Raw genomic sequence first — 15253 nt, 5'->3', positions numbered from 1 at the left:
TCCACCGTATCCAGCCTAGCCAGATACTGCCCTGCACTGCCAGACCCCATTGACTATAATGGTATCTGGTGGGCATCCGACCAGTTTCCGGCATGAACGCCATACTCCCGATGCGTGCTTCGGTTTGTGTCTGGCCAAAACCCAATGCTCATGCACAAACTGGCCAAATCGTCTCTGGATACCATTATAGTCAACAGGCTCCTGCCGTGCACCGCCTTATCTGGCTAGGCGGCACACAGTGAATTCTGGCAGGCTATTTCTTTGTCGGAGCACCCTACCAGATAGGTTTACCACAGGTGTGAAAGTAGCCTAAGAAGTGATGCCTCTATTTTATTTTGTAGATAGGGCTTGGCAACTGAAAATGCCCCTACTGAATACGTAATTGTCCTGTATGGTTAGCAGATGTGTTTTTCATAGTTAGCACAAATGCCATGGACATCATGGCCTGGTATGTGTACAGTGGGCCTGGCTGAAATAAGGGTCCACTAGAAGATGAGTGCAAATAGGATGTCCGGGACACATACATTATACATCCAACTCTCATTGCGCACCTTGGTTGGAGGCATTTGTAAGTCAGTGGTTGTCCATGTCCATGCCTGGACAGGACAAAACCCTTACTCCCTGTTGTACAGAAGTATGACCATAGCCTTACACAGTCCTCTATGACATCTAGTCTGTATGACTGCTTTTCTGGCTCATCGCCCTGTGGATGGCCAGTGACAAGGATAGAGATAACAGGGTATGATGTATATGTGTGGGAGTTTCTATGTTAGTTGATGATCACAAAGAAATAACGCAGACTTGTTTACAGCTGAAAACGTAGTAAAAATGGTTGGCCTATTGTAGGAAGCATCAGAGTCCTCCCACCTCCCTCACCTCAATGACCACACACTAAATGCCTGTGACTAAAAATACAATCAAGTCTATTTATTACCCAATTAAACCACTATAACCCGTCCAAATATCAATAATGGTTTACTGGACTTGGAAATATTTTGCCCGATTTCATAAGGTGGGCATGAATGATGGGCAAACTCCACCCAAAACCAAATCGGTTGCATAGGAGTTAGTAATTATAATAAAATAAACGATTCATTGCCATTGTATTATATCAACTAAAGCAGCCATATGTCATTATAGCACTGCCGCCTTATAATGATGGTGCCATTAGTGTGGCAGCAGTTCCATGCCCTCCTGGCCTTATAAATTTGCCTCCTCTCAGAACACATTAGTGATTGCTAAAAATCTATCTCATTTACATTCACTAGAGGCTCAACTGAATATAGCAATCTGAAGGTCATCTTCTGCTCAGCAGAAGAGAGTCCTAATCACATCAAGGCAACATGTCAATGGATGATGAGAGTTGATGACATAAGATAGCTGAATCTGGTGTTAAAACTTATGCATCCGATGCCAAAAACCATCCCATAGAAAATCATAGGATCAGTTTTGGCATCAGTTTCTCATTGGCATCTCTGTACCATGCTGAAATTACAATGGATAGCTGGGTATATGAGAACATTTGGAAATAGCTGACTACCAAGGAGCAGCCAGGTGGAGGAAGACTTGACATAGCTTGAGGTTGCACTACAGACTTTCTATAATGAAGCACATGTAAGAATGAAAGGGTTTGTACAGGATTAGAATAACGGGCTTGCAGAAAAAACGCACCACTTCTTCCAACCCTGGACAGCCACTTTACCTAGGCAGACAAAGAAACATCTCAAACCTATGTTATAAGATCAAAAGTACATTTTGGTAAATCTCAGGAGGCTTCTAGTGGACATGTAATGAGATATTTTCTTATAGACTGATCTTCTGGCTCCTTACCTGCCCAGGATCTTGCTCACACACCCGTGACTGACCCTCAGCTGCCGAGAGATGTCACATGGACGTACACCTTGGTGCGCTAGATCTACGATACGCTGCCTCACCACCTCAGGAAGAGGGCGACCATTTACAAAAGCTCCACCTAGTTGGTTTAGTCCACCATGACCTGGATAGAGAAAAAAAAAATGTGTTTGATTAGTCTCAAAATTGTGCTGAACCCAGGCCCCATTATCTCTTCTCATCTCAAAACCCATTAGTTCTTATCTTATGTTCACATCACATATCTAGCTATATAATAGAGATGTGATATGGACAATAATATCATAACATTTACGTTATGTCTGATAGTAAGGAAATATACTGTATATGTGTTAGGTGTGGCTTTCCTATAAATCGTCTATGGGCCTCATGGCATTATTACTGTTATGTATAACCTCAGTACATGGAAGCCTTTGGGACCCTACTGTACCCACATATGCCTCCAATTTCACACACAGGCATATAGATTTTTTTCTGATATAGTGATACAACAGAAAAAAAACTAGCACATGTTCCTTTTATTCAAGTATTACAGAGCTACATATTTGGGGAGACCACTATAGACCTGCAATCTGAACTGTATTGAGTACCATTCAGTCAGTGTCGGATTGTGGTTCCTTGGGCCCACTAGAGGAAATTATTCTTGGGGCCCAACCCGTATATTATTAATAAAGTCTAATATGTTGTTACAGACCCTAGTGGTAAATGACTGGCTTCAAAGGCAGCTCCAAATTGGTTTATTTCTACTGGGCCTTTGGAGCCTACTGTGGTATCAGAGCCTGGGCCCACCAGAGGATCCTCTGGTATTCTGGTGGGCCAGTCTTACACTGTATTCAGTGAAATACAGCCCACAGCTCCATAGTACATAGCTACAGGAACTCCAGCGCCTCTGTGCAGGCCTTGAACACAGGTGCATAAAGCGTAATCCTAACCCCAATTCAAAAATGGTTATGCACAATAGCATATGAAATAGTTGATGTCTGACAACATCAGCTCACTACTCCATCCCCACTGAACAAATGGTGGAAGGTGGGTAAAACTGGGTTCCACGAAAAATGCTGAATTGTAGTGACAACTATGATCAACTGGGTCAATAGGATTCCTACATCACCATGATCACTATGATCTAAAGGCGACGATGAGCTCCAGATGCACATGCTGAGGTCCACTCAACAGTTTTTGCATTGTGTAAACCTGGGCATGGATAGCTCCAACTAGCAGGGCTCTACCCTGTTACGGTGGGGACAACCGTTCTTCCTTAAAATGTCCATGCAAAAGCAGTGTTCATCCAAGGTCCTCGATGGCTGGCCACAGAGAGGTGACATTAGAGGAAACAGGTTGAATTTTTAAATATTCCAGATAAGAGTCGTCAGAGGGATTTGAGAGGGAGCTACTTTTCCCAAATTTTCTCCCTAAAAATATAGGATTTGTTTGGTTGCCCCTTATGCATGTGTAATGGTGAGATGTCAGACAAGCTATTTTGTATGGTCAATAGTGCATCTCATATGTGCAGCCAGCTGTCGGCTCAGGGTTGGAGTCTACTCCTGTCACTTTCATAGCGGGTCTGCTACTCAACAATGACGACATTGTTGAAAATTAGTTATTTGATCAATTTTCAGTAAAATGGAGCAGATGTACTAAGACTGGCTTTACACACTCCCAATACAAAGTTTTTCGGCGCAAAATGCTCACAATGTATTAAGGGGTACAGGACTTTTAATACATTTGGTGCATCTTCAGACTGTCCGTACTCCAGAAATTCATATCTGGCGTAGATTTAAACTATCACCTACACCAGTTTGTGGCATAAACTTTAGTAAATCTGATGGGCTGCAGGAGGCTATGCCCTCTTGCTAAGCCTGGCCACTTCAATAAAAGAAAGTCGCAAATTATGACACAAACATGGGCGCCATAATTTGCAACTGTTGTGGCGTAAACCATATGATAAATGTGAGTTTAGAGTATGTGGGGGACACTTTGAGCCCATAGCAACCAATCAGGGCTCAGCTTTCATTTTTTTCAACTGCTCTGGAAGCATGAAAGCTGAGCTCTGATTGGTTGCTCTGGGCAATAAATGCAAAGTGAGGCCTAATCAGATCACTGACTTCATAGAATATAATGCACTGGGAGGTTTCTATGGTGGACAACTACTGCCATCTTTACACTAGTTTTAGGGCAGCGAGCTTCATTTATCAAAAGTAAGGCCGTCTTTTAGCAACCAATCAAAGCTCAGCTTCCATTTTTCCAGAGCAGTTAGAGAAATGAAAGCTGAGCTCTGATTGGTTGCTAAGGGCAACAAAGACTGTCTTAATAGTAAATGAGACCCAGCGTACTTTATAATGTCGAATCCTCAGGCTATCCTAATAGAGCCGGCCTAATTGGGCTAGTTGCTGTATGTGGCATAGACTATGGCACACGTGGCATGAATAGAATGAACTGCTGACCTATATGCAGTGAGCTGGCGAGTCCTGTGCAGCCTCTCTCTGTGATGAGCTCTGTGGACAAACGCATGGTTTAGAGACAACGAAACTGAGTTGAGGTTATCAAGACAAAATGGATGATGGGAGTCCTTTGTATAAGACCCCTACTATAGGCTGCCATTATATAACTACACAACAGGATCAATAATATAGTCCTCATACCTCCTAGGTTGCATTCATGTATAATGCTGATACACCAGTAACTTACTGTCTCTATACAATTTAAACAATATGTTCCCCTTTAAACACCATTGTACAATATAGATTTAGACGTATTCCACATAAAACGCTGAGTAAATACATTGCAATACTCAACCCTAAGTGACAGCTTGTAGTACAGGCCAGAGCTGAACTCACAATTCTGCAGGCTTCAGGGCTGAAATCTCCCAGCAATCCTTTAGGCTCAATATCTACACAGGGTTGCATTTTGGATACTTAACAGTAATCTATTGTACGAAACACTAATAAAACCTATTGCATTATAGGAGAACCAGCAGAATTGTGAATTCAGCTCTGAGCTATTCTTCTAATATGTTAATAATAATAATAATATTAATCTGTGCTTTACAATATAGTACAAAACAAGAATAAAAATACAATACGAGCACAAAATCAGATGTAATCATGGTTGCAATAGTGAAGAGATAGATCCCTGTCTATAAGGTCCAGTCAGTAATTAATAACGTGCATATGCTACATTAATAGACTGATAACTCTATGTAGCAGTAGTCTCAGGCCTATGAACCATCATCCGTTCCGGAACTACAACTCCCAGCATGCCTATATCTATGTCTAGGGCCAGCTATAAAGCTTACCTTTTATATCTGTTAGGGTTCATGCACACGACCTTATGTATCTTGCAGTCTGCAAAACACACTTCCGCAAAAAATATAAATAAAATGGATGACGTCTGTGTTGCATTGTTTTGTTTTTTTTGCTGATCCATTGTAACAATGCCTGTCCTTGTCCGCAAAACGGACAAGAATAGGACATGTGCTATTTTTTTTGCGGAACGGTCTTGCGGATATACGGAAACGGATTGCACACAGAGTCATTTCCATTTTTTTTTGCGGACCTATTAAAGCGAATGGTTCCCCATACGGGCTGCAAAAACCGGAAAGGGCCAGAAAATGCTGCATGCTACGTCTTTCTGTCCGACGCTAGGAGACATCTGGTGTCGGGAACGATTCTATAGAAGACTATGGGTTCAGTTGTGGCATTAGTTTCCCTGGGAGGCGGGAAGTACAAAGTATGGATTGTGGACGGGCGCTCGGCTCCATAGTGTGACACTTTCGCATGATAATTTGTGACTGATCAGCGGTCAGACGGCAGCACATTTCGCACCTACAGATCAGTGTTAGGGTATAGTCGCATGGCCAGGTTTACGGATGCTGTTTTGGAAGCCAAAACCAGGAGGAGAAGTCGTATCTGTCCTGTATTCTTTCTCTTCTTTTATGATCCTAATTTTGGCGCCCAAAACTGCAAGCAGAAACCTGACCATGTGGCCATACCCTTATACATCCATAGGCATTCCCTTATACCGCAAAATGGTGCCTCCATGAGGTGCTGTGTTTTCTAATTGAATATACCGTAGTTTCCTTCAGTAATAATAGAGGGTAACTAATGCCAGAACAGATTCCATGGTTTTCTATGGGATTTCTCCTGGCATCCCATGCATCAATTTCGAAAATGGATGTCTCCTATCGCTGCAAAGAAAAGACGTAGCATGCAGCATTTTTCTGTCTGGTGCTTTCAGGCTATGGATGCCGGACTAAAGTGCACCTACACCAGTTGTGTCCTGCTCTGGCATGACACAACTGATATAGGTGCACCCAGCCCAATATGGCATACATCGGTTTCTGTACTGTATAAGCTCATAGAAGGCTTTGGATCCGTACAGTGTGGCGATGCACCTGAGACAACAGCAGAAGATCAAGACTACATAGATGGCTGCACAAAATGGCTGAAGATTCGGTGGATAGGACACCTCCAGATGTTGCTCTCATACGATGGCTATATGCAGAACACCAGACGGCATCACGATTCAACATCTGGTTATTACACTGCTGCATATCCCGAAATATGGTGCTGGGGAGGCTTTGCTGACATCAACAGAGCAGGAACATTACACATTTTTTGCTTTCCGTAATTAATTGGTTCCAGGACGACCATTGTATGTTAAAACCAGTGTAATCTGTTCCAAAGCCCCCAAAATAAGAATAAGCAGAAAACTAAGGGTGCATTCACATCACTGTTTAGCTTTCCGTTATTCTGATCCGTCAGGAGAAGAGAGAGAGGGGGAAAAAAATCAGGATCCTGTAAAAAAACGGATCCTGTTGCATCAGTTCTCATCCGTTTGAGCCATGCAATACTTTTGTTTCCGTCTAAAAAAAAAAAACGGATCTCAGACGGAAATGGCTCAAATGGATGAAATCTGATGCAACAGGATCTGTTTTTTTTTTACAGGATCCTGATTTTTTTTCTCTCTCTCTTCAGAAGAACGGAAAGCTAAACGGTGATGTGAATGCATCATAAGGGCTTATGCACACAAACTTATTTTCTTTCCATGTCCGTTCGTTTTTTTTTTAAGGACCGTATAGAGAACCATTCATTTCAATGGGTCCGCAAAAAAAAACAAAGTTACTCCTTGTGCATTCTGTTTCCGTATGTCCGCATTTCCGTTCCGCAAAAAAAATAAATAGAACATGTTGTCTGCATTACGGACAAGGATAATACTGTTCTATTCGGTGCCAGCTGTTCAGTTCCGCAAAATACGAAATGCACATGGATGTCATCCGTATTTTTTGCGGATCCGTTTTTTGCGGACACATCCTTACATATAAGGCTACATGCACACGACCGTGTGTGTTTTGCGGTCCGTTTTTTTGCAGATCTATTGTAATAATGCCTATACTTGTCCGCAAACTAGAAAAAAAATAGGACATGCACTATTTTTTTAGCGGCGCAACGGAACGGACATACTGATGCGGACAGCACACTTGTTTTTTGCGGACCCATTGAAATGAATGGGTCCGCATCCTATCCGCAAAAAAAATGGATCGGACACTGAAACAAAATACGGTCGTGTGCATGTAGCCTAACAGTCAAGAATAGCTGCCAACTAGCAAATAATCCAGCTATGTTACCAGAGAAGTGGCCTTGATGGGTTGGATCTGAGTCTGAGGCATTGTATGTTGAGTCTGGTTTCAACTTCCGATGGGTCAGAAAAGACCTTTTTTGATGTTCAAAATATTGTATCCTGAGGGAGCACTGTATGTATTATAGAGCAAGGAATAAAGGAAGCCCTCCACAAGTATCTGTTCACACTAGGCTTGTGGCTTCCAACACTTTGCCAGATACAATTGTGACGATGACTATGACAATGACTTATAGTGGGGCTTGCTGTGGTCCATCTTGGCTTTTAGACAAGTTCAGTCCATGGTGCAGGCCATGAGCATTCTGGCGGTAATTTTGAAGGCATTGAGGTATGTTGTATTATTTTATCATTCAACAAAAAAAAAAATCAGTCTTACGGCCGCTTTCACACTGTTAGGGCTCGTGCACATGACCCTGGTTTTTGTCTGCATTCAATACGCATTTTTTTTGCGGGTCGGATACAGATCCATTCACTTCAATAGGGCCGCATGTCCATTCCACGTCACTGCAAAACATTAGAGCATATCCTATACTTGTCCGTTTTGCTGAAAGGATAGGACAGTTTAATTATGGGCTGTACATTTTGTTCCGCAAAATGCAGAAAGCACACGGATGGCATCCGTGTTTTGCGGATCCGCAATTTGCGGCACGCAAAAAATGGCAACGGCCGTGTGCATGAGCCCTTAGTGTTTGGTCAGTGATTTACTTCAGTTACTGGGAGCCAAAACCTGATGTAGGTTTGCAGCGTTTTGGTGTCCGCCTGACGATGCGGAGGCAAACGGATCCGTCTTGAACACCATTGAAAGTCAGTGGGGGGCGGATTTGTTTTGCATTGTGTCAGTGAATACGGCTCCGTCCCCATTGACTTACATTGTGTGTCAGGACGGATCCGTTTTTACTGACACAATGCAAAACAAATCCGCCCCCATGGACTTTCAATGGTGTTCAAGACGGATCCGTCTTGGCTATGTTAAAGATAATACAAACGGATCTGTTCTAAACGGATGCATGCGGTTGCATTATCGGTGCGGATCCGTCTGTGCAGATCCATGACGTATCCGCACCAAACGCGAGTGTGAAAGTAGCCTAAAAACACAAAACTGGTGTGAATCTTTCCCTAAGGGCTCATGCACACGAATGTGTGCTGCCAGTTCCGCAAATTGCGGTCCCCAATGCACGGGCACCATCAGTGTGGCAGGCGCAAACGGATGCAGACCCATTCAGCTTGATCCGTCTGCACCGCAAAAAAATAAAAATAGAACAGGTTTCAAGTGATTGGATCCACGCCTGCGATGCGGCGCACAAGCGGCCAGTGTCTCTGTTTCTGGGCCTCAATAGGGCATCGGTCAAAAATGGTCGTGTACATGAGCCCTTATACCTTATCTCTGTGTAGGCTTCACTTCTGGTTGTGGGTCACAATCACTGATCAAACACTGACCAAACACTGAGTGTATGAAAGCGACCTTACAAGCATAATATAATAGGGGGTATTTTCCTGTAGCTAGATTAATATATAAGCAGAGGGACAGTGGACAGGAGGGTCCTTGGGTGGACCTGGGCCCTAATTTGGTAAAGGGATATTATTACAGCAGGGCCCCTGAGGTCTGAGGCACCTGTTCTGTGTAGCTGGATGCTGGCCCCTGAATAGATCTGATGGAATTGTCACCACTGAGACATACATGGAAACATGGCCAGAACTGGACTCATTTTCCATTTTAAGGAGAAGGAGTGATACATATATTGCTCCCCCCCCCCCCTTCCTGTTTTTTGAGGGGAGATAGTGAAGAAAATAGTATAATTTTAGCATTTGTTACTAATAACTGAGAAAACCCATATGAGGGAAGAGCGACCAGTGTAATGTCCGGCCTGAGGTGTCAGGATAATGGTAACCAGCACAAACTGGGGGAAGGAACCTCGATGTGGCCCCCTCAGGGGTGGTCTGCAGTCCGCCATCACCCCGGGTCTCTGCCCCTGCTATAGCTAACTACTCGGGGTTGTAAATTGGCTGTGAGGGGATATCGGCCAAAACGGCAGTGACGTGACCGATCAGTCCTTCATCTAATGTCACCTTCATTGTCATATGTACAAGGACGATCTGCGGGCGATCTGCACAGACATGACTCCATGCTGGACCTATTCTATCATCTAAAATACTAATAATGCCCCATCATATCGGCAGATACCAGCCACTGAAGACTAATACATGGAGAGGGGGTAATATAGAAGGGAAAACATGTAAGGGACAGTTACATAGATGGAAATCCGAAAGATTAGATAGATAGATAGATAGATAGATAGATAGATAGATAGATAGGAGATAGATAATAGCTATCAGATAAATAATCTATGTACAGTACATAGATGCTACATAGATAGATATGAAATAGACAGATATATAGATTTATTGACCAACCTTATAATGTATAAGAATATTGAATGAATAACTTTTTAGCACTAGTAATATTTAATAGCTATCTAATATCTATTATTATCTATCTCATGTTTATTCATCTATCTCCTATGTATCTATCTCATATCTATCTATCTATCTATCTATCTATCTATCTCATATCTATCTATCTATCTATCTATCAATCATCTATATATCTATCTATCTCATATCTATTATCTATTATCGATCTAATATCTATTATTATCTATCTCATGTTTATTCATCTATCTCCTATGTATCTATCTCATATCTATCTATCTATCTATCTATCTATCTATCTCATATCTATCTATCTATCTATCTATCTATCTATCTCATATCTATCTATCTATCTATCTCCTATCTATCTATCTATCTATCTATCGATCTATCATCTATCTATTATCTATCTATCTATATGTCTCCTATCTATCCATCTCTTTCTTACAGAGTGGGTGACTGGGACAATTGGGGTAATTATATGTATTGTATTCGGTAATTCTGACTTTTCTGAAATGTCGCACGGGGTCGGGGCTGAGCTCAGGACCGATGGCAGACATCAGGCTGTTATTACTGAGCTGCTTCTCCCTCTTGTCACTTGTAACTTTAGATCCACAGAGAGATAGTAAAAATCTCCACTTTAAAGGGAGAAACTAAATCCACATAGTTGAGATGACAAGAAAACAATGTTCTCCTCCCTGATCCCCCCTGAAGCTGCATCCATCACAGGGGCTGTTAATGTGTCACACGAGGGATGGGGGGAACAGTCATCAGCCCAAATTATCTGCTAATTAACTTGTATTCAGATGTATGGAGGACTGCCCTCACAATGTGCACATCTGACCACAAAATACTGCCTGATCAGGAGGTGATGCTACAGTATATATTAGCACAAAAAATAATAGCAATGTATCTTAATACTGTAATTGTGGTATAGTGATAATACTGGTATAAAATAATACATTGCTAGTGATAAAATAGTAATACTTTGATCAGGATGATAATATGGTGTAATTGTAATCAACATAACAGTAATAATAATAATAGTAATAATAATAATAATGTTTGCAGAAACGATATATATTAGTAATAGTGTAATAGTGATGGTTAAAGTAATAATATGTATTAACTGTATAGATTAATAGTAAAATAAAAATCATGATTGTAATAATAGCAATAATAATATAATGATATAATTACTAATAACACTGGTACTACAAATAATAATAATAATAGTAACAAGTACTGTATTGTTGTTATTAGCATCGATAATAGTAGTATAATAATGGCGATAATTATACAGTATAAATATGTAAATAACAACAATACAGTATCCTATAATCATCACTTGTGTAATAATTTGGTTAAATTATTAATATTACTATTAGTAATCATAATAATAATAATCTCTAATATGTGTTTTTTACATTATCTTTAAATCAGTGTTATACTTAGACCACATCGTCCGATATAACGAATACCCTGCTGAATGTATTATAACCATCGTTATTATCATTTTATTAATAATCATATTTTATCAGCCGTTCAGACATGAATCTAAAGCTTCACATGTAGACAATACACTGAATTATTACCCAGAAATCATCATATAATTAGATTGCTAGCTCGGTTTTCACATAGTTTAGCAGCACATACAGAGAAATGAGCGATCACTGAGGACGGCTCACAGTGTGAATAATAGAGGCACATTGCACTGCACAGCCGGGGCATCACCTGGAAGCCCAGCATGGCACCCACTGACAGCACCCAGCATATCACAGGTCAGAGGGCACCAAACACCCATGTTCTGTAAATTAGAGAGATAGATAGATAGATAGATAGATAGATAGATAGATAGATAGATAGATATAAGAAAGAAAGAAAATTGAGATATGCGACATAGATGGATACATTGGATAGATAGATAGATAGACAGACAGATATGAGATAGATAGATAATGAGATAGATAGATAATTAGATAGATAGACAGATATGAGATAGACATATAGATAGATAGATAATTAGATATAGATAGATAGATAGATAGATAGACAGACAGATATGAGATAGACATATAGATAGATAGATAATTAGATATAGATAGATAGATAGATAGATAGATAGATAGACAGACAGATATGAGATAGATAGATAATTAGATATAGATAGACAGATATGAGATAGACATATAGATAGATAATTAGATATAGATAGACAGATATGAGATAGACATATAGATAGATAATTAGATATAGATAGATGATAGACAGATATGAGATAGATAGATAATTAGATATAGATAGATAGATATGAAATAGACAGATCTGAGATAGATAATTAGATAATTAGATATAGACAGATAGATATTGATTCCTGACCAGGTTACAGAGGACACACATGATAGGATCTTATCCCACAGGCTCCTGTGATGCCGATCCACCAGGGACAATCCCCTTCTCTCACTGCACCTGTCCCTGCTCCGACATCTGCATTACCATCGGATAGATTGTCAGCTTCTCAGCCCACAGTGAGGTTTGCATGGGACTGACTGGCTCTGGTATATGAGCAGCCGGCTGTCATGCAGTGTCACACAGTCACAATACAGACTGATCAGTGGCTGCTTGTAATGTCACTTACCGGATCTGATGCTGTTATGGGGCATGGTGCCTGCTGTATAGTCCTACTGTGTCCTGGAGCAGAGGGACCTGCAGAGGAGACCCCGGTCACTGACAGTGCGAGGGGGGCACGAGACCCCAAACACATCCCCCCTGTACCCAATGTGTGCACTGGACAGATAGAGAGATACTAGATAGATAGACAGATAGATAGATAGGGGACAGACAGATAGATAGATATGAGATAGATAGATAGATAGATAGATAGATAGATAGATAGATAGGGGACAGATAGATAGATAGGGGACAGACAGATAGATAGATATGAGATAGATAGATAGATAGATAGATAGATAGATAGATAGGGGACAGATAGATAGATAGATAGATAGATAGATAGATAGATATGAGATAGATAGATAGATAGATAGGGGACAGATAGATAGATAGATAGATAGATAGATAGGGGACAGATAGATAGATAGATAGATAGATAGATATGAGATAGATAGATAGATAGATAGATAGGGGACAGATAGATAGATAGATAGATAGATAGATAGGGGACAGATAGATAGATAGATAGATAGATAGATGGATAGATATGATACAGATACATGATATTAGATAAATACAGACATATAAGATACATATGAGATAACTAGATAGATAACAGATAAATACATATAAGATATATGGATATGAGAGAGATGATATTACATAGACAGATAGATAGATAGAATATATATGGATATGAGACATGATATTTTCTATCTATATTATAGATACATAGATGATAATGAAGATACATACACGATAGATAATGGATATAGTAGACAGACACCAGACAGCCCTAGATGGGGCACTAGAGGGTGCACATGGCAGGAGATGCTCCTTACCTTGTCTCTGGAGGACCTGTCCTCACCCTTACACTTTGCTGGAAGTTTGTCCTCTTACAATGGGATGTGGGGAGGAGGATTCATCCCATGGAGGGGGTCTCAGGGCAGGGATTGGCTGCAGGTGTTCCAGGGCGGCTGGAGGTGGGATCTGCACATGGATGGCTGATTCCCAGATTCCTGGAGACCCCAGTCCCTGCATCTGATGGAGCCTGAGAATCTCCTATCATGGCAGTGGTCATTATCTCAGGACATAGATGTAGAGAAGTGCTGTGTGCCCATCACTTCATTCTTATGGCTTTACAGGGATGGCAGCATGGGTGAGGAGCACCTCCTGGTACTCATAGGTGTCCATGTGAAAAGATCTGACCCTCATTTTCACGCTTCTATATATTATTACAGGATGTCAATACCTTCCTTTGCTACCAGAGGTCCCAGAATACATGGGCATGAGAATACTAGCTTTTGGGGTGTTACTTATGGGGGTATATTCCTAATTGTGGGACATTCATTGCAGAATTTCTGCTCCTGTCCCAGCCACCTGAATCCATGCACATGCTGCAGAAACAACCTTCAGTGTCAGGCATGTGACGGTCTGCGCCATGTGAATATGCGTCTTGTAGAAATGACCCATCAGCGTTGAAGGTCTGATAGATATAAGCGGGATCGGACAGTCCTCTCATCCAGCATGTTTGATTTCACTTGCCCATTCTTTTTTTTTCTTTTTTTTTGCACTAGAGAGAAGCGGCCACCAATGTGTCTGGCGGCTTCTTATCCCCTATTTAAATAACCCCCTCCTACTCAGCAAACCCGGGCGTAGGCAATACGTCTGTGGGGGTGTCAGTGACTTTACTGGGGGAGCTGTGTAATCTGCATGATATAATGCAGCTGTATTATGTGTACTATGTGTGTAATTGTGCTGCCATATAGTCCAGTGTGGATTGGGTACTTAAAGGGTTGTTCCCATCACAGGCAATGGGGGCATATGGCTAGGATATGCTCCCATTGTATTATAGCCACTGGGACCCACACCTATATCGAGAATGGAGCCCCGAAAGTGTTGGAGGGCGCTGCAGTGCGCATGCGCAGCCGCCCTCCAGTAATTGTCCACGGGGCTGCCTAAAATAGCCGAGCACTGGCTCAGCTATTTCCGTGGGGCCCATAGAAGTAAATGGGAGCGGCGGCCGGTCATGCACGGTGCATTTCCAGTCACTTTTATGGGGAGCGCGCTTGGTGGTGGCTGGAACGGAGTCCTGCAGGCACCACTTTGTGGGTTCCCGATATAAGTGCAGGTCCCGCACCTATAAAGGGGTTTTCTAGTTATTGATGATTATATTGATATATTAATATTGATTACCTATTCAGCCCCATAGAAGTGAACGGGGCTGAGCTGCAATACCAAGCACAGCCTCTATACAATGTACGGCGCTGTGCTTGGAGAGCTGCAGGCAGAAGGCGAGCGCGGCGGCTCCCCGTAACAGCTGATCGGCGGCGGTGCCAGCTCTCGGATCCTGAGGATAGGTCATCATTATCCATTACTGGATAGCCCCTTTAAAGTAGCCCTGGACAGAAATCTAAACGTGTCCTCATATTGTAAGCGGGTCCAATTTGGCAGCAGGCGGGGCCAACACAAGTAGACAGGGTCATCAGCTTAAGGGCTCATCCACACGACTATTTTTGGTTCGCATCTGATCCACATTTTTTGCGGATCGGATCCTGACCTATTCATTTCAATGGGGCCGCAAAAAAGATGCGGACAGAACACCGTGCGCTGTCCATAACCGTGTGTCCATACCGCTGGGCCT

General features: G+C 41.8%; 1 protein-coding gene across 7 annotated transcripts in view; it reads right to left on the bottom strand.

The window, feature by feature from the left end:
- The window catches only part of PAX8 (paired box 8), a 34296-nt gene extending 20809 nt beyond the window's left edge, over positions 1 to 13487 (bottom strand). For all 7 annotated transcript variants that reach the window (XM_044283031.1, XM_044283033.1, XM_044283035.1 and 4 more), the window contains exons 1-4: positions 13452 to 13487; positions 12575 to 12642; positions 4314 to 4364; positions 1831 to 1996 (exon numbers count right to left, since the gene is read on the bottom strand). In XM_044283031.1, coding sequence (XP_044138966.1) covers positions 1831 to 1996; positions 4314 to 4364; positions 12575 to 12599 — 242 coding nt within the window. In that variant the 5' untranslated portion in view covers positions 12600 to 12642; positions 13452 to 13487. The remainder of the gene's footprint in view (positions 1 to 1830; positions 1997 to 4313; positions 4365 to 12574; positions 12643 to 13451) is intronic.
- Positions 13488 to 15253: the final 1766 nt, after the last annotated feature.

This window comes from Bufo gargarizans, chromosome 2 (assembly GCF_014858855.1).
Source record: "Bufo gargarizans isolate SCDJY-AF-19 chromosome 2, ASM1485885v1, whole genome shotgun sequence".
NCBI classification, from domain to species: domain Eukaryota; kingdom Metazoa; phylum Chordata; class Amphibia; order Anura; family Bufonidae; genus Bufo; species Bufo gargarizans.
Note: the sequence above shows the minus strand (reverse complement) of the source record. Positions and strands in the feature narration are given on the sequence as shown.